General features: G+C 38.7%; 1 protein-coding gene and 1 long non-coding RNA gene across 6 annotated transcripts in view; one reads left to right on the forward strand and one right to left on the reverse strand.

Moving 5' to 3' along the window:
* Positions 1 to 19,504, forward strand: part of DLGAP2 (DLG associated protein 2) — a 1,292,461-nt gene extending 1,272,957 nt beyond the window's left edge. For all 5 annotated transcript variants that reach the window (XM_077487763.1, XM_077487764.1, XM_077487766.1 and 2 more), the window contains 2 exons: positions 3,912 to 4,064; positions 9,851 to 19,504. In XM_077487763.1, coding sequence (XP_077343889.1) covers positions 3,912 to 4,064; positions 9,851 to 10,069 — 372 coding nt within the window. In that variant the 3' untranslated portion in view covers positions 10,070 to 19,504. The remainder of the gene's footprint in view (positions 1 to 3,911; positions 4,065 to 9,850) is intronic.
* The window catches only part of LOC143988303 (uncharacterized), a 38,584-nt gene continuing 29,667 nt past the window's right edge, over positions 10,674 to 19,590 (reverse strand). The window contains exons 2-4 of the long non-coding RNA XR_013276819.1: positions 19,129 to 19,179; positions 16,229 to 16,355; positions 10,674 to 10,806 (exon numbers count right to left, since the gene is read on the reverse strand). This is a non-coding gene — a long non-coding RNA (uncharacterized LOC143988303). The remainder of the gene's footprint in view (positions 10,807 to 16,228; positions 16,356 to 19,128; positions 19,180 to 19,590) is intronic.

Below are 19,590 nucleotides of genomic sequence, written 5' to 3' on the forward strand. Positions count from 1 at the left end.
AGATGTAAAAGGGGAGCTCTGCAGATTCAGATGTAAAAGGGGAGCTCTGCAGATTCAGATGTAAAAGGGGAGCTCCTCAGATTCAGATGTAAAAGGGGAGTTCTGCACATTAAGATGTAAAAGGGGAGCTCTGCAGATTCAGATGTAAAAGGGGAGTTCTGCAGATTCAGATGTAAAAGGGGAGCTCTTCAGATTCAGATGTAAAAGGGGAGCTCTTCAGATTCAGATGTAAAAGGGGAGCTCTGCAGATTCAGATGTAAAAGGGGAGCTCTTCAGATTCAGATATAAAAGGGGAACTCTGAAGATTCAGATGTAAAAGGGGAACTCTGTGGACTTTGATGTAAAGGGGGACTTCATATGAATAAAAAAGTTATTTAATAGCAACATCTATGCATACCATGAAAAAGTGTTCGGTTTGACTTAAAGAAAAAGTGGCAACCCTACTCTGTAGCAGTAGTGGCAGATATAACAGTAGATTTTATTCTCTGCTCCGTAACTTGACAGCAGATATCCAGATGTGTGTCAGAACCCAGTCACACTGCAACTTCTGGAAGGATATTCCACTTCAAAGCAAGTGAGCCTGCAAGGTGTATGAGTATTCTGCACAGCATGCATTACATAGCAGGGAGGTTGAAATCCTATATATAGACGTTAATGCTAGCATACATCTATTCACAATATCAAGCATATCACACATCTTCATGTAGAATTCTTAATACCAATCAGGTAACACATTTTCATTCAGTCTTTTATTCATTTTAATTATTTGTATTAATTATTATACAGGATTTATATAGTGCCAACAGTTTGCGCAGTGCTTTACAAAATGAGTGCAGACAGTACACTTACAATACAATTCAATACGGGAGGAATCAGAGGGTCCCCTTTGGAGCTTAATTCAATCTTTTATTCAGAAACTTGCATTGCAAAGAGAGTGGGGGAAGATCAGAGCTTCTTCCTTGTACATCCTGGTCAGTATTTATCTCTTGCTTTGGAGCACTTTAGTAGATAGACAATATATAAATGTACCAATTTAAGTGTGCTGTTTGTAACTTTTTTATTTTTTGGGTTGACAACAAGCAACAGATTTATTTATTTTTTAATGGTCTGCAACTGCTGTTCAGACAGTGATCAGCTACTGAATTCCATTCTCCAGATTGAAGCCATGTGCTCTTGCCTCAGTGTACACTGCAATATACTGAGATGTAAAACATAAGGATAGAGCTTTTTTTTTTTTTTTTATTAGACTTTTTTTTCTTAGGTCATCTTGCAGTCATCTTTGGTTACATTGGTGCATACAGAGAGAAAAGGCTTAATAATAATTGAAATACATTAAAACAAATTAAAAAGTATATGTTTTTGGCTGTCTAGCAGATATTAGTGTGAGATGACTACAAAAGAGTATTTTTAATGTACCAAAGCTTGTCTGAAGCCTAGAACAATTTCCAGGCTTTCAGCAAATGTTTCTTTAGTGTTCTCAGAGCACGTCTGAAATCTTCTCAGCTGTAATGCTTTTTGATCATGTAAATCAGTACCTACTACACCTCCCCTGTTAAAGAAAATTACTGATAGCAAACAGTGTATTTCTACCAAGCACTTATAAAGCTCTAGAGTATTGTACAGCATTTACATAACTCCATTTTCATCAGTCCCAGCCCCTCAAAGGGGCCCATAATCGAATGCCCTTACCCCACTTTTACAAAGTAGGGACAATTTGGGAAGCAAGTTAACCATTCAGCATGTATTTGTATTCTGGGAGGAAACTGGAATACCCCAAAAAAGACACAAGAAGAACATGCAAACTCCATGCAAATAGTGTCCTTGGTGAGATTGGAACATTGAACTTGGTGGCATTTCATTAAACAGTGCTCTAAAGCTTCCACTAAATGTTTGAGTACTTTACCACTTATTAGCTTTGATACATGCCAGACTATTCTGATAAATGCCTGATTTGAAGGCATATGGTTATTCAGCCTAAATGATCACAGAGATATCTTGGGTATATGCCCTAATTAAGATTTGTAAACATGCTTAGTATTTATTGTTAACTTTCTTAGTCAGGAGATTAAACTTAATATGAAACATTTGTGCCAAATATACAGTATTTGTATTATAGTATAGTGAAGAATTGGTTCAATGTTTAATAGAAGAGTGTGGCACTGCCATCTAGTGGAAATATAGCATAATTACATTTAGTAAAAAAAACTGTTAAAGGTTTTATGAACATTTTTTTTTACAGCACCTGCACTGTGGAATACAGTGCAATGATATAGTACATCATGCAACAATCACTAAACCTTTAGGGAGATTTCTGGCAAGCACACAAACACATTAATTAGGATTTAAACAAAAAAACTTGTCATATATAGTATACATATTCATCATGCATATTCCTTCATTGTTCTAACCCACTCTTGCAGCAGTGGAGTGGATGAGGCAAGTCAGTGTTTATACCACCCTACTGTCTCAGGAATTCCACAAAATCCCGACATCCACGGAATGTGGGACAGTCGGTAAATTGATCATAATGAGCCACTTTTACTGGTACAGTCTAAACCACACCATCTTTGTTTTGCTCTGGAGGTTTTGGATCTAAAAGGAAATATTTCTGCTATTCTACACAGCAGTTTCCAAATCGCATGGACTTTAGAAGCACTTTTGAATTTAAATAATTGGATGACACATATGCACATAGAAGCACTTTTTATTCATCTATATGTTTTAGTGGATTGAGTCCACTATATGATTTTATGAACACTATATGATTTTATGAAGGCTATTTGATTTTATGAACAGTAATTTTGATATAACCAATCACCATATTGATGCACGTTATAGCACTTTGTACTAGTGTGATTATTTATTTTCATTTATATGTTCATTTTTAAGAATTCATAACTATTTGTTGCACTATTGTCACTTTTTACCATCACTAGTTACTGGATATATTACGGTGTGTGATTCACACACATATTTGCACTTTGGTTATCGCATATATATAGTGTGAAGAGTATATTTGAAAGCGCAGCGTATATGTGTATATATATATATATATATATATATATATATATATATATATATATTTTTTTTTTTTTTGCTTTTATCTGCATGTTTTTATGAGATGTGTTTAACGCTTGCAGCTGTTTCACGGTTCCAGTTAGGCAATTTATAATCAGAAGAGGCTCACAGGAACTTTTATTTATATGATGGTTCAGGCTCACAACAAAATCTCAATCTCCAGGGGGTGTTCAGACCAATGGATATCAGCAAGATATGTATAGGGCAGACAGTCCAACCATTAGATATGAAAAGAAAAAGGGGGGCATGCTCTGGTGTCCAGATGATGCCTTTTGAGGCGAACCCTTATGTTTTCTGATTAAATTTTACCTATTCCATATGAAATTACGCTATGTGCCCTCCTTTTTATTTTCATATCTAATGGTTGGGCTGTCTGTCCTATGCATTGTCCTATCTGCTGATATCCACTGGTCTGAACACCCCCTGGGGATTGATCTTTTGCTGTGAGCCTGAACCATCTCTGGTACCTCACAAAAGTCTGATTGACTCATTAGGTGTATACCTATTTGAGTTCAATCTTTCTGGTAAGGGATTGATGACTTTAATGGTGGATCTTCTATCAATTTTCACTATTTAAGTGACCCTTACAGTCTGACTCATCATTGCTTTTGATACAGTTGGATTGTTTTTTTCATTTCACTAGACTACTTTTTGGTTTATCACTATTAAGACCACTGGTTCTCATATTTTCACTTATGGACATTTATTTTTGTACATTATATTCAAAATAATTGTACTCATATTTTAGCACTGCACTTTACTTTAACATACATAACACTGTGTGTATGAAAGAGTCATCCTGACATTCTGTTATTATGTCTTATTAAAATAAGGATCCGAGTGCTATGCCCAGGCCAACATCACAAGACTTAGCAGGATTTTGGGACTTGTTGCAGTTATCCATTGAAGATGTAAGCATGAAGTTTGACAAGTTGCACCAGCTAAAAGCCAATGATTGGAAGACAATTGATTCTCCTGAGAAAAAGGTATGAGTTTTTATAAAGATCATCCGATACCATTGTAGGGAGCTGGGGATACCTTTTTATTTATATTTAATATATCCCTATACACGCCATATACAGACAGCAGTGATCTACTGCTGTAGGGATTGTTAAAGTGGTATTAAAGCTTCATTGTTTTTGCTTTATTTTTTAAATAACAAACATGTTTTACTTTGCACAGAGCAGCTTCTATCCTCTTCTTTTTGGGGCCCCCTGCCAGTGTCCTGGCTCCTCCCCCTCGAGCAGAGCATCTAGGGTAAGCAGCTTGCCCTGGGGGCACCGCTGCATGCTCGCTCCCAAGATGCTGCTCGTTCCCAAGCTGCTGCTCTATGCGTCCATAAGACACATAGAGCCACGACTCGGCCTTGCCTCTCTGCTCTCACCTCATTGAGTCACTGGCTGTGGTTGACAGCAGTCAGTGCCAATGGGCTCCCGCTGCTGTCTCAGCCAATGAGAATGGAGAGTCCTGGGACAGCTGAGGCTATCATGAACATTGCTGGATCAGAGGGAGATCAGGTAAGGATTAGGAGGGCTGTTGCACACAGAAGGTTTTTTACCTTCATGCATAGAATGTATCAAGGTAAAAAACCTTTGGCCTCTAGAACCACTTTAAACAAAGCTGCCAAAGCCTCTGTACTAAAAAGAAGTTATGTGACATCACATTACTTCTCCTGTAAATGTAATGCAGAATAATCGTGCTTATAGTGATATGCTACTTTAAGTCCAAATTACATATTTTCACCAAAACATGGCCAACAGTGCTGCTTTAGCCTTAGGTGCCTTTCCTTTGCAACCCCTTATCTTTAGGGTACAATTGCCATGTGAACATCTATGAAGAGTCGTTATATATATTTTTTCTTTCTTCAAACATAATACCTTTTAAATTACAAAAAGCACATGAACATCTGTGTACTTATACCCTCTTGTTAAGATTGATGGCATCAGTCACTATACAATTATCACTGTGATAATTCTGTACCAAGGCCTAAGATTCTAAAAAAAAAAATCTGAACCCCAGGTAAAGTGACTCATGCCATAGCAACTTTAAAAACCCAGACAGGAAATCAGACTTTTAAAGGTTACGTCTTCTAGTTCAGAGTCTAGATATTATGACATCATCCCTCCTTTCCTAATTTACGGGAACTAATTTTTTTTCTTCTGTTGGCTGAGGTAATTCGAGATAATGTAAAGTCTTTTTTCTACCTAGAGTTTTCACAGCTGTTATCTGGCGATTGCTAGAGAGCTGTGACATGAAAGCTGGAGCATAGCAATAACAAATTGCTTTCAACAATGAATGTGCACAGGAACTGTTAGATAAAATAGCAGGAGGAATGACTTGAGTCTCTTTAAAGTTCTAACAAAAGATGCCACATACAACAGTATAAGACATTTTAGTCCATGCTAATATGCATTTGGAGGTGAAAAATGTATATTCCTTTCTGAGAGTACTTCTCTTGTTTTTTAAAATGTGCAGTCCAAGCTGAACAAAGCCACCTAGTACTGCCACTGCTGTTTATTTGGGGGCAGTAAATACTGTTGAGTCACTCTTAAGCAGAATGTAGTGTTAGTAGTATGGCTTTACATAGCACAATCCGGCTGGCAACACAGCTAATATTACACTGAATTGTACCTGTCCTTTTCAACATAAAAATGCATGTGCATTTGCAATTACAGTTAAGTTACATATCCAAGTCAATATCCAATGGATAACTTAGTGCTATAGTACAGTTTGCATGTTTTTGTCATGGTTATGCAGTGATCTTCCTGTGTTTGCTTACCTCCCCTCATGTGTTCAGACTAAGAGGTCAGCCACTTCCACCTGGTGGTTTTTATAACCTCTCCTCTAAGCATGGCTCCACCCCAGGCCCTATCAGGGAGCCCTATATTAACCTGTGCACTGCAGGCCATCAGTGCTGATCAACCATTGTGTATTCCTCTGTGTGTTAGCTTCCTGTTTCGTGCCGTGTGCTCTGCTTCTGTTTTCCGTTACCAACTTTGGCGTGTCTTGACTATCCCTGTTTGCCTGTGATCCTGACCTTTTGGCGTGTACCCGACTAGTCTTGTCTGCTTGTGGCCCCGACCTTGGCTTTGTCCCTCACCATCCCTATCCTCCTATTGTCTACTGTGGGTGTGAGCTGGGGGACCCTGGGGGTCGCAACCTGGAGCCAGTTGCAGCCAAGTCCATCCTCACCACTAGAGGCGCTGGTGAACACCTGCTGGCTCTTAGACTGTGGCGGTCAGCCATAGGGTCCACAGCCTTGCGGTGCACTCCTGATCCCTACGGTGTGCACCTGTCACCTCGCCTCAAGGTGACCTGACAGTTTGATCAGCCATGGACCCGGCTGACGTGCCGCTTCCTACAGTCGATCCATTGCAGGGCTTAGTTCGCAGACTTGAGACCCAAGAATCGCATCAGACCCAGGTGATGTGATTACTTCAAGATCTGGCTTCCCGCTTCAAGCAGCTGCAGGCTTCCTTGGGAACCCCGAACCTGCAGCCCCAAGTACAGTCAGCAGCTGCACCTAACGCACCAGTCGCATCCACGCATGCATTATTACTGCCAGCTCCGTCCCGTTTCTCTGGGGACTCAAAGGCTTGCAGGGTGTTCCTTAGCCAGTGCACAATTCATTTTGAGCTTCAGCCCCAAAACTTCCTGTCCGACCGGGCAAAAGTAGCATATATCATATCCCTCCTGTCCGGCGAGGCGCTAGCTTGGGCTGCCCCTCTGTGGGAACTAAATGATCCAGTGGTTTTTAGCCTATCTGATTTCTTGAAACTTTTTCGGAATATCTTCGAGGAACCGGGTCGTGTCTCCTCAGCGGCTAGCGCTCTTTTACGTCTCTGTCAACAGTCCGCGTCTGTGGGACAGTATGCTCTTCAGTTTCGTATCCTCTCAGCTGAATTGAGCTGGAATAATGAGGCCCTAGTTGCAACCTTTATACATGGCCTCTCTGATAGAGTGAAGGATGAATTAGCAAGAAGATCCCTTCCTGCTGATCTGGACAGTGTCATCACCTTGTGTAACCAGATCGATATTCGCTTTCAGGAGAGGGCCCTGGAAAAAAAACGCCAGCACTCCCCGTTCTTTAGGCAGCCTGAGTCCCCAGTCCCTTCTCTTCGATCCGAGGAGCACCCCCTGCCTACCGAGGAACCTATGCAGTTGGGCTGGACTAAGTTATCTCCCGAAGAACACACTAGGTGCAGAACTCTGGGCCTATGCCTCTATTGTGGGGCCAAAGGTAATTTCCGTGACACTTGTTCTCTTCGTCCGGAAAAACGCTCGGGGCTAATACATCTGGAAGGTGGCGTATTAGACCCTGAAATATCAAATTCACCTTCTCGTCTTCTCCTTTCTGTGTTGCTTCATGTCGGTGCTTCCTCTCGTTCGGTCTTGGCACATCTGGATTCCGGAGCCGCTGCCAATTTCATGGATTGGGAAACTGCATCCTCCATGAGACTTACCCTTTTGCCCCTTACTACGCCATTGCTGGTCTTGGTGATTGATGGCACGGTTCTCCCAGGGGGCCCTATTCGCTTTCAGACTCTTCCTGTTAAGATGTCAGTAGGGACACTCCACCAGTAGTGGATATCCTTCCTTGTCTTACCTAAGGCTTCATCTCCTATCATATTAGGTCTTCCTTGGTTACGGCTCCATTCTCCACACGTTGACTGGTCTGCTGGACAGATCCTGGCTTGGGGTTCCTCCTGTTCCTCTTCCTGCCTACTCAAGGGTACCCCAAAGGAGAGACTTCCTGTTACCACCATCCCAGTATCTTCTGCTCTTCCCGCTGTATATAGCGATCTCTGGGATGCGTCCTGCAATAGTCGGACTGATGCACTTTCTAGGTCATGTGATACTCTGGATGAGGGGTCCACCTATGAACCTGAGTTGATCATTCACTCCAGTTCTCATAACCATTTACCTTTGCCTGTCCCTAATCTCCCTTGGACGCACAGCCAGGCTAACTTGTCTGCAAGTTCCACAGTCTCTATGCCCTGTGATGCGATTGAGATGGTCGCTACACCTGACAATACTATTCAGTCGGCCTCTGCACCTGTTATGCCAGTCCAGCCCATGCCCAATGAGCTTCCTGCTTCTTGTTCAGGACCTTCTGTGACCTGGCCTCACCCTACTGCTACTATGTCCGTTCAAACCCGTTTAAGAGGTTCAATCCATCCTTTGGATAGACTGCCTCATTCGGCCAGGTGGGGTTTTCAATCTTTTTCTCAGGGTTCTCTGCATTCTGTTTGTGTTTCAGCTATCCAACTTGACTCTTGTGACATGTCACCTTCTAACCAACCTGACCTCAGGGATCCACTGACCTCTGCCCAGTCTGGTGGTCCTGTTATGGATGCCCAGCTCATCTTTAAGGGTCTGGGGGACCCTGCTCAGACTCCTGATCTTCTCATGCCCTTACCCATTCCTAAAAAGCCTTTTGTCCTCTTGTCCTCTCCCTACCTCTGTTTCGGTCTCTGAGGATAATCTAAAATACGAAGTTAGTCAAGTTTTGGATTGCCGGCTCCGTAAAGGCATTCTTCAGTACCTCGTACTTTGGAAAGGGTTGGGCCCTGAGGAGAGGTCTTGGATCACTGCATCTGAGGTCTTTGCTCCCTGTCTGTTAAGGAGGTTCCATCTGGAGTTTCCCTTTAAGCCTGGACCCAGGCGGGGGAGGGGGAGGCCTCGTAAGAGGGAGGGTACTGTCATGGTTATGCAGTGATCTTCCTGTGTTTGCTTACCTCCCCTCATGTGTTCAGACTAAGAGGTCAGCCACTTCCACCTGGTGGTTTTTATAACCTCTCCTCTAAGCATGGCTCCACCCCAGGCCCTATTAGGGAGCCCTATATTAACCTGTGCACTGCAGGCCATCAGTGCTGATCAACCATTGTGTATTCCTTTGTGTGTTGGCTTCCTGTTTTCTGCCGTGTGCTCTGCTTCTGTTTTCCGTTACCGACTTTGGCGTGTCTTGACTATCCCTGTTTGCCTGTGATCCTGACCTTTTGGCGTGTACCCGACTAGTTTTGTCTGCTTGTGGCCCCGACCTTGGCTTTGTCCCTCACCATCCCTATCCTCCTGTTGCCTACTGTGGGCGTGAGCTGGGGGACCCTGGGGGTCACGACCTGGAGCCAGTTGCAGCCAAGTCCATCCTCACCACTCGAGGCGCTGGTGAACACCTGCTGGCTCTTAGACTCCGCGCCCCAGGGAATCTTACGCTCTAACCCCAGTGGAATCTGTCCCCCATCTGCGGCGGTCAGCCGTAGGGTCCACAGCCTTGCGGTGCACTCCTGATCCCTACGGTGTGCACCTGTCACCTTGCGTCAAGGTGACCTGACAGTTTTATTGATGGTATCTGTGCAAAGTAGTTCACATGGGCAACAAACACACAAACAAATCCTCCTCTTTCTTACAAAATAAACTGCAATATGCAGTAAACACACACACTTGCACACAGTGTATGTATATGTGTGTGTGTATATATATATTATATATATACTGTATCTATGTAACAGAGTAACAGATCCCTTATTTACCCTCTGTATAGTGTTTGTCTTTTGAAGTCAGAGATATAGCAGCTGTCATGGAAACAGTTATCAAACTACTGCAGCTCTGGACTTTTCTTATTTCATGAAAACAGTCCTAACCATCTTCATTAATAAAGTATTGTTTCACTATGTATATAATTTACAATATGAATATAGCATCAATATGCATAATAGTGAATATTTGCATTACATTTTCAAACTATAAATATCTAATTTGATTATATTTTTAGGATGACAAGAAACCCCCACCTCCAATACCAAAGAAACCTTCCAGGGGAAAATTCCCTATCACTCGAGAAAAGTCTCTGGACCTACCGGACAGACAAAGACAAGAAGCCAGAAGGCGGCTAATGGCTGCAAAAAGAGCAGCCTCATTCCGGCAAAATTCAGCCAGTGAGCGGGCAGACAGCATTGAAATATATATACCTGAAGCCCAAACTAGGCTTTAAGAACAAAGAACCACTTAGATCTTTTTTAAAACAACATGCTTGTACAGTTTGTAGCACACATTGCCAACCATTTCGAATCAATTGCTACTGAATATGCCCTTGTCATTGTGCTCTTTGTGCCATACACACACAGTGGATATTTTTTTTTTCCCTCAGAGTTTGCTAAACTCATTGCAAAAATGTGTTGTTTTGCGAATCATGTCTGACTTCAAATCAGCTACATGCATAGGGCTTGTTGAGACCTGATTCTCCAACATGTTCTCAGAGGACAACGAGAAAAACCTCTCAAGATGGAACCCAGCGTCAATTCTTGTATATTTCTATTTTTATAAATGATGTGATAATTAGGAACAAGAATAACTAAATGGGTACATCTCACCACTCCCTAGAGGCATTAGCTATTACAAGTAGAAGGTGCTACACATTAGACGTGCAGGGGGTAAGGATGCATTGTTTTATGATGTTTCAGTTTATTTTAAATAGGTACTGATGCTGCTTCAGTAAGCACTGCTGCGTTGCATTATGCAACCACATGTGTTCTTGTATAGATTACCAACCAGTATCATTTCAAATCATTTGGATCTTAAAAAATAAAGCTGAAGACCCAACATCCACTCAAGCTCCCAAGATCTGGTATGGAACAGTCTACTGGGTGGACAGTCTCCTCTCTCCATCCAACGTTGTATTCTCAATGCAAGAAGACTCAAGGAGGATACAGGTGGAAAGAAAGTGAATGCCTTAAAAAAAAAAAAAGAAAGAAAGAAAAAAAAGAATGATCTTTATTATCCAGTATATGAAAGGGATACTAGAACATCCTTCCACGGACCCTATATTTATGTTTACATTTTTTGTCTTTTTTTTGAGTAAATTATATTATCATTTGCTGTGTAACTTTGGGTGTTTACTAAAGAAACACACAAAGCTGCTATTACATTGAAAGGGCATCCTTGAAAACTTATATAAATGTTTGCTTTTTAAAATGCCAGTTGTGATGTGGTAAGCAACTTAAGAATCATTAATATAAGTGGTAAATATATTTTGCTTCAATGGTTAATTTAAGGTACAGTAATGGTGAAATGTGATTTACACCTGTAATTTATTTTGATTTTATTTATTTTGATTTTCCTTGAGAATTCTGTAACAACTTGATTGTTTCAGCAAATGGCTGCAAGGGACATGCAATCATAAAATATGGGGAATGTAGCAGTTTATTTTATTCATGTGTCCATTTAAACGTGTGCAAAACATAAATAGGAACAATGAAACCTCAGATTTATTTTTATTTTTATTTATTGTTATGTGTATATTTCATTCTGTTTGTCAGAGCTCTTACATTTTTTTGTGTAGCTTATTGAGGGCAAGTTCTGATGACAGGTTTGCATGATTACTTTATATAAACAATTACCAAAAACATATCCTAAAATAATGAATACTTTTTCCTACCCTGTCAGATTATTTTCCTAGCAACTCACTCCCACTATCCCTCTTTTGATGGCACACTTTTCATAACCAATGGAGGTTGTCCACATGAGTCTTCAGTACAAAATTGAAAACATACAAACCTGTTACCTGACCAGGCCTCACATAAAGGGCTCTTTTGTCACAGATATAGACTGCTCCTGCTTCAGGAATATGCACTGTTGCTAATAACTTGGTTCCTTCGGGATGTCATGCACTTGTCATCTAGATTCTGATTATTGTAAATCCTTCTGGCCAGCTATTAAGAGCTCACATACAAATCTGATAAACATGTTTGTATGCCATCTTAATTTAGCACATAAGAAAATAGTATATTACCTGCTACATATATAAACCAGCTGTATTTATTTTCCCTTTTTACTACGTCAGCCCCAAATCCTAAAGTGGTGACATCCTTCCAGTTGTTAAAGTTTCCCCTCATTGTAAATATTTCCAATTTAATTGCCAATTTGTAACCTGCAAGCAGCAGTAATGCTATGTATATTTTAACAAGAGGGGCTAAATGCCTTTATACACCTTTCCTTTATGGAAATCCCCATAACCATATTCCTCCATCCTCATCTTTTATTAGTTATCTTTTTCAAGCTGTGTAATTTGACTTCCAAAATGTCGCTCTTTCCTCAACTCAAGGAATTCTTTCCATTTAAATTTATTAATTTAACTTCAGCAGTGTTACTTCAAAACTAATATTGATTTGCTAACCCAAATATAAAGTATAATACCCTTTGATACCAAATTTTGACAAAAATTTTGGTGTTAATGTACAGAGACCAGAATTGCCCTTTTATTTCAGCAAATAAACCAGTATGCAGAGACAAACCACTTTTTCAGCCAAAAACTGAATAAACTGGTATATATATATATATGATGAGCTGACACTGCATTCCACTCAAAAATGAATCTCCAGTGCTGTTTTAAATTGCTTTTACTATATTAGAACTAAAAATAAGTATGTAAATCATCAAAGCAATTGAATGTAAACTTGCTTAACTTTTAGCAATGTTAAAGAAAAGTTTGCTTGATGTTTTATTTAATTTGGTATAAATAAAAAATGTACATTACGTGCATTTGGCTTAGCCAAACAAAAGGCTCTACTGTTTTGCAGAGGGCAAATGTTGACATCTTGGGAAAATGTATTGTTACTGGAATTATTAGTGTATTTAAACTATTTCTGTCCCCAGAACCGGAGCTGATTTCATGGAAAACGTGAATGTACTCATTCCTTTGTTTATATGTAATATTAGTTTAAGTGCTCTTGTGCAGGTTTGTTAAGGTGCACATATAGAGGATTTACACATGTAAAGATATTCAGGTTGAGAAGCTGAAATCATTACATAAAATAATAATAATTGAATGTTGCAGGCAAAATCATAATAGTACCCTAATTTATAAAGCTTTTTTGAGCCCTTTGCAATAAATTTGGCATTTTGAAATGTAAAAAACATCTCTCAATTACAAAAAAAAATATTTATGGAGGGGCTATAACCATGATGGCGAACCTTGGTACCCCAGATGTTTTGGAACTATATTTCCCATGATGCTCCACTACACTGCAGAGTGCCAGAGCATCTTGGGAAATGTAGTTCAAAAACATCTGGGGTGCCAAGGTTCGCCATTACGGGGCTATAAGATGGGAGCTTGGCATTACATCATCAAACACCTTTATGTACAAATTGCCTTTCTCTATTCAAAACATTACAAATTCTGTGTTGGATGAGCTCCCCTAAAATTAAAAGTCAGTCTATCAGAGCCAATGTTTTTGACAAATATGAAGAGTTAGGGCTTTTGCACACAGGTGCATGTTTCCCTCACACAGGAAGCCCAGGCGACCATAGACATAAATGAGGAATAAAATGAGGAGTGTAGTGCGAGATACCGGACAATTCAAATTTGAGAGGGGACACCAAAATTTCAGGAACAGAATCATTAATTATGCCCAGGAGATCTTGCAGTTAGAACATGCATTATTTATAAGAAGCCAGGTGCTTACTTAGCTAGCCTTCACCTTTTAGGTGATTATAAACTCCCTTTTATTGTTTTTTTAAATAACAAACAGGTTTAAATTTGCCTGTACTGTACAATGGAATTGCACAGACGGCCCTGAACCTCCTCTTCTCGGTCCCTGCCTGTGCTCCTGGTGCTTCCTCTTCTTAGTGTGCCATCATAGGAAGCTGATTCCTGTCATAGCAAACTTCAGGCCCGATCCTGAGCCTCACTGCCTGTGTCTCTAGACACAGATAGCACAGCTTGGCTCCATCTCTTTCTTCCTCGTCACAGGCTTTAACTGACAGCAGTAGGAGCCAATGGCTCCCACTGCTCATAGCCAAGTCTGTGAGAGCAGTTGGAGAAGGGAGAGAGCCACTACAGATGGACACAGCACTGTATCAAATGAGGGCTCAAGTAAGTATAAGGGGGTGACGGGGTATAGTGCTACCTAAACATGTTTTACCTTAAAGCAAGGAATGCATTAATGTAAAAAATATTTAGGCTTTAGAACCACTTTAACTAAAGTATTACCTTTGAGTGGTCTAATACTTTAAAAGAGACAGCACTAACTTGCACATTTAGGGCAAAGGGGCAGTGAGGTTGATTTACTGAAGGCAAATAGGCTGTTAACTTTGAAAGGGAACTTTCCCCTAGTTTAGTGACAGCAGTGAAAATGTACATTTTAAAGAATACTTGTACAAGGATTATAATAAAAAAACAGTACTTTTACTTTGCACATGATTAGATTATGGAAGTCAGCCAAGCTTCACCCCATTCTCTTGCAAAGTAAACAGCCTATTTGCCTTTTGTAAATGGTCCCCAGTGGCTTTACAAAAGGGACCTTGTGACCCACTGATACTCCTCTTGCCATTGATTCCTTCTTCTGTCACAGTTAGCAAAAATACCCAGTGCTTCCAAGTATGGGGAAGCATGTGACCTCATTCTATATGACAGTGCTTGGAACTAGCAGCCACTCACTAAGCCCAAGCACTATCACATGACAGAGGGAGTAACATTACTGCTTTCCCTAGTGCCTAGGGATATACATGCTGGCTGTGATGGAGAAAAGAGCAGGGAGAGAGTGTAAGTGTACTTTTACTTTCCAGGGTTGAACCTGCAGTTCTCTGCCCTTTCTATTTGTCTTGTGACAATGAGCACTGCATACCCAACTTCTACATATTAAGTAAAAAAAAATGCCCCCAGGTTTCTCCAACTACTCTACTGGAAAAATTAGGTGATATGACGTAACTCTTGTTTTAAAAAGCTTTTTAAATTATCAAAATTATGTTAATTACATATGGTTGGTATAATACTTTTACACACAATCCTGCAAAGCTTGCTAAATCAATTGTGTCGGATGTAGCTTTCATGAACTAAGTGCATCTCTGTAGCACATGTACATATTTAGGTGCACCTTACCAAATCTGTAAGGTAAATAGCTTTTCTTGTGCCATAAATACTAAAGACAACTGTAAATATCTGTAAGTACAATATAGTTACATAGTATTATATAACCGAGTACTTCCATTTCTATTGCATTTTAAATATTCAGGGTATAAGTATTTTTTTCTTAAACAAAATATGATGTTGCTTTGTAATAATTCTATCTTTTCATTGACTGACATATAATAGCATACATTTAAATTGATAAATAATACAAAAAGATACTATAGCAGCCTTAGATTTCTATATAATGACAATGCTGGGGCATCCTTAAGGATACTAAAGAATAGCTATAGTGATCAATGATTGATAGTATTAAATCTGAGCACAGGGTTTCTTAATTGTAGAACCTTTACAGAACATGCTGCATCCCTAAACTTCCTTACCAGTACTAGTATCTGACCATAGGGACGCTTGCACCACTCTGTACTTCTCTAATGTTAAAGGGCATTGATAAAAAATAAATAAAAGGAGGACCCTCCAACACTGGAGAAATATATTAGTGAGCAGGAAAACACATGTAGCCAGTTTAAAACCTCTATTTACCTGGGGTCTAGTCACTAGTGTGGCTACAACAACTATTCCAAAACCACCACTGGCAGCTAAAGACAGCAACACTCTCCAGGAAACAAATGTACAAATAATGAAAGACATTCATTTATTGGTTTGTATTTAGTGTTTGGGCCATATATTTATTAAATCTAGTTTTACATCCAGCCCCAAAATAAGTAAAATGTTTTTGGATTTATCATTGCATTGATCCAAGGTCATTGATACATTGAAACATATCAAGCTAAAAGTAAGAGCCTACAGAAAAGCTTCTCCAGTTAATTTATTTTATACACCATTCTTAAGAAAATAATAATTACATTTTAAAAATTTCGTTTTTATGTAATGATACAAAATAAAGTCAGATAGGCCAAACAAGATATTGAAAACCTGTATTGTAGTAAGGAGACCTATTGTATTACTGGCGCGTTGTGCACAATTTGCACTTATTATTTCTGGATTCCAAAGTATTCTGAGAACATACCCACTAACAACTAAAATGTATTATCCTATGCTACCATCTTTTTTTTTCAGCTCAATAAGCACTTTATCTATAGGTCAGCATCCCAATAAGTCTATCATATGCCTGCTAAATTAGGGTTGCAATGGTAACCTTATTGTTTCTTATACTAAGAGATTTATAGAAAGCAAATACTTAAGCATGAACTGTATATGGAGTATACATAAACAAGCATGTTTCACCTTGGATCCTTGTTATCTCAAACAGGAATAGATAGGAGATCAGTAGATGGAAATGTTCTCATATCAGATCTGACATATCCAGAAGGATGTATTACCAAACCGCCTTAAAGTGTAACTGAAAGAAAAACTATACAATGGATGAATGTATAAGTTTAAAATCAAATTAAAGTATATATCTATTATATTTCTGCTTATATGTGTGTATATATATATATATATCTATAAAAAAGTGACATAAGGAAATTTTGAAAACAATGCCTGTTCTGTGCTGTGATTGTCATTATAATAGTGGATTCCTGTAAAGTAAGTTGTCTATACCATCACAGGCTGTGATTGTATAGCTCCTTATTTGCAGTCCCCGCTACTGTCATGTATACAGGTATACTGGCAGTGTGGGCAGTCCAGAATAAAATAGACCTCTTTACCAAGTAACAACAAGGAGGTAGAACAATTGTCAACTCTGCAGCAGGACTCTCTGCCATCACAGTCCACCACTGAATTCACTCACTATAATTTACATATACTTCATCTTTGGAGTGTAGGGTAACCATTATCAAGCCACTTTTCAAAGAGCAGCACAGTAGGAATTAAAATTTACATTATTTCTATATATGTCATAGTGAAAGACATTAGTGTAATCCACTGATTTCAAGTCTAAAAGTCATTTGGTAACAAACCTAATAAATGTATACAATGAAAGAGTGCATAAACAGAAGTCATCTTTAATGAAAAAAGCATGGAAAGTAAAACTACCAATAGCTCCAGAGGTATAGACAACTGAGATTATTAGCGATTTCCAGGGAAGGCTTAGTCCTCCCCTCCCACCTTCTGAGAATCCCTATTTGTAAGCTTGTACATTGGGAGCAGGTAGGCCTGGTTTATTTCTAACAGAAAGTTAGATATTTGTTTAAAACTTTAACTGTCTATATTTCTGCATTTACTGAGTATTTTTGTCCATCCTTTTCTGGACGATGACTGAAATATTGTGCAATGTCTTTAAGCTGTCTTATTAGGGGACGGAATGCCACAGAAAAGATGTAGTACATTTCAAGTAATACTCCTGTCAATAAATATAATTATTTACAATACTTATCATTTTCCGGGTAGCAATAATTGGTGGACACAACAATTTATTATTTTAGTCTTTGGAAATAAACAAGGAAAGATGATGAATATGAAATGGAATAGCCCAGATGTTACTAATCAATCCTCCTGTTGTAACGAGTGCCAAACTGATAATAATTAAATGTCATGCAAGCTTATAAGCATTATTTTTATATCACGAAAGGCTATTAATCAGCTTTTTATGGCAGTAAAAACAGACACGTTCAATCTATTTATAAAAGCTTTTAATGCTTTGTATACTAGGAGATGAACTGAGGATTTGACACTGTAGCTGTCCTTAGTAACCAATCAACACCCAACTTCAGCTTGTTCAATTAAACAAATACATTTTAAATCTAGAAGCTGATTGGTTACTATGTGTAGCTGCATCAGATTCTGTGTGTACCAGTTTTAGTAAATCTCCCCTCCCCCTCCCTCATATCTATCTAACATCTAGGCAGTAAAGACCTATACATCTACTACAGGTAGTAGCATTCTCAGATTCTGTGTTCATTATCAGCTGCTAATCAACCTAAGATACTGACACCGTCTTTGGCATTGAAACTGTATGGGACCTGTGGCTATACCTGGGGATGACTGGAGCTCTTCATGGCTGAATTCAAGATGTCTATCACACTGCTAGTCAGTTTTTTAGTATTGATACAACGAATAATTGCAGTGCAAAATACCCTAGTCACACAAGACATTAGCGCTGTATCAAGTTCAAATACTGCAAACAACGCATGCAATGAGGTTCCTATAGGCCACTGACTGCAATTAAAGCCATTCTCTAAAAAAAAAAAAAAAAAAAAAAAAAAAAGACCTCCAAGCACCTTAAATACAGAATAAATAGAGATGTTGATGGTTTTATTGCAGATTTTGTGTGAACGTGGCATAATATTAACCTGTCCTATATGAAATGAGATCTCAGTGTTGCAGAGCTAATTTTACTATTTACAAGATTGTTGGCAGAGCCTTTGATTTAAAATTCTGCCGCAATACTAGATGGTTGTTCCAGTTAGGCACTGTCAATATAGTGTTATTGCCTGGACACAATGCATCATTTTTCAGAATTGCCACACCCACTCTGATTTTAGATTTAGATCATTGACATCTTTGGATACTATTTCACCTGTTTTTGGAATCTATTTTCCAAAACCAACATTAATAAAAGTGTTGTTCAGAAAAAGAAACAATAGTTATGCTAACTGCACTATTGTTGCCTACAATTTATATGATTTCCTATCATGAAAAGCTGAAATTGAAAGTTTATTGAACTTGCCAAGATTTTTCAATCATCTCTACTATTCCTAGGAATATATTATTAGATATATTTCCAAATCACAAAAATATACTAGTCTATTTAACAATTTAGTGCAAAGTACACCGATGTGCTCTTAACTGTTGTATTCAGATAGTAATATAAGTTTCATTAGAACAACTGAAGGATTGTATATTAATAAGTTTATTTATGGGAATGCAAAGAGCAGTAAGGGTGCCAAATATAACAATGATATAGTAACCAGCAACAACAGATTTCAGTTTACTGAAATCTAATCAGTGAAAGTGCTCTCATTGGTAGTTCTGGGTTAATGGGTGTTGTTCTTTGCCTTATTAAATAAGGCTGAGCAGGTTGCGGTACATACAGGCTATTTGCACCATGTTATTAAATCAGTCTATTGGCGTCTTCTGTGCAATTCAGAGATGTTTCGTTTCCGAACATATATTGCAGCATTAACGCTTGGAAGCATTCGTAGATATTCAAACCAATCATGTGAATAGAATTTTGTTATTACCTGTTTTTACTTTATAATCGATAAACCAGCCACTATTATTTAAAACAGGGCCTGTAAGAAAAGCAAATGTTCTGAGTTAATTATATTGTATTTATTAAAGTATGAAAAAAATATACTTCTATGGACATGTATAATTCATGATTTGTTTCTTCTTTGCTCCAATAGAAGAACATATAAATATATAATATATATAATGTATACATAATGTCTACTGCTGGTGGTAAAATGTTTTCGGTACAGGATTACATTTTTAAGTGCAATATATATACATCTTTTTAAACCGGTAACATTCTATCAACAAGGGCAGAAAAAAGCCATGTTTATCTATGTATTGTATATATTAATAGCTAAAAACAATAAAATGATGTTTCTAAGACCTGCATTGTTCTGAATTCAGTGTAAACGTGTCGTGTAACTCATTGCTTGTCATCCACCATCAAAGTCATTTTAAAGTACCACACC

Source organism: Lithobates pipiens, unplaced genomic scaffold (assembly GCF_037356315.1).
Source record: "Lithobates pipiens isolate NorthernLeopardFrog02 unplaced genomic scaffold, aLitPip1_a1.2 Scaffold_18, whole genome shotgun sequence".
Taxonomy (NCBI): Eukaryota; Metazoa; Chordata; class Amphibia; order Anura; family Ranidae; genus Lithobates; species Lithobates pipiens.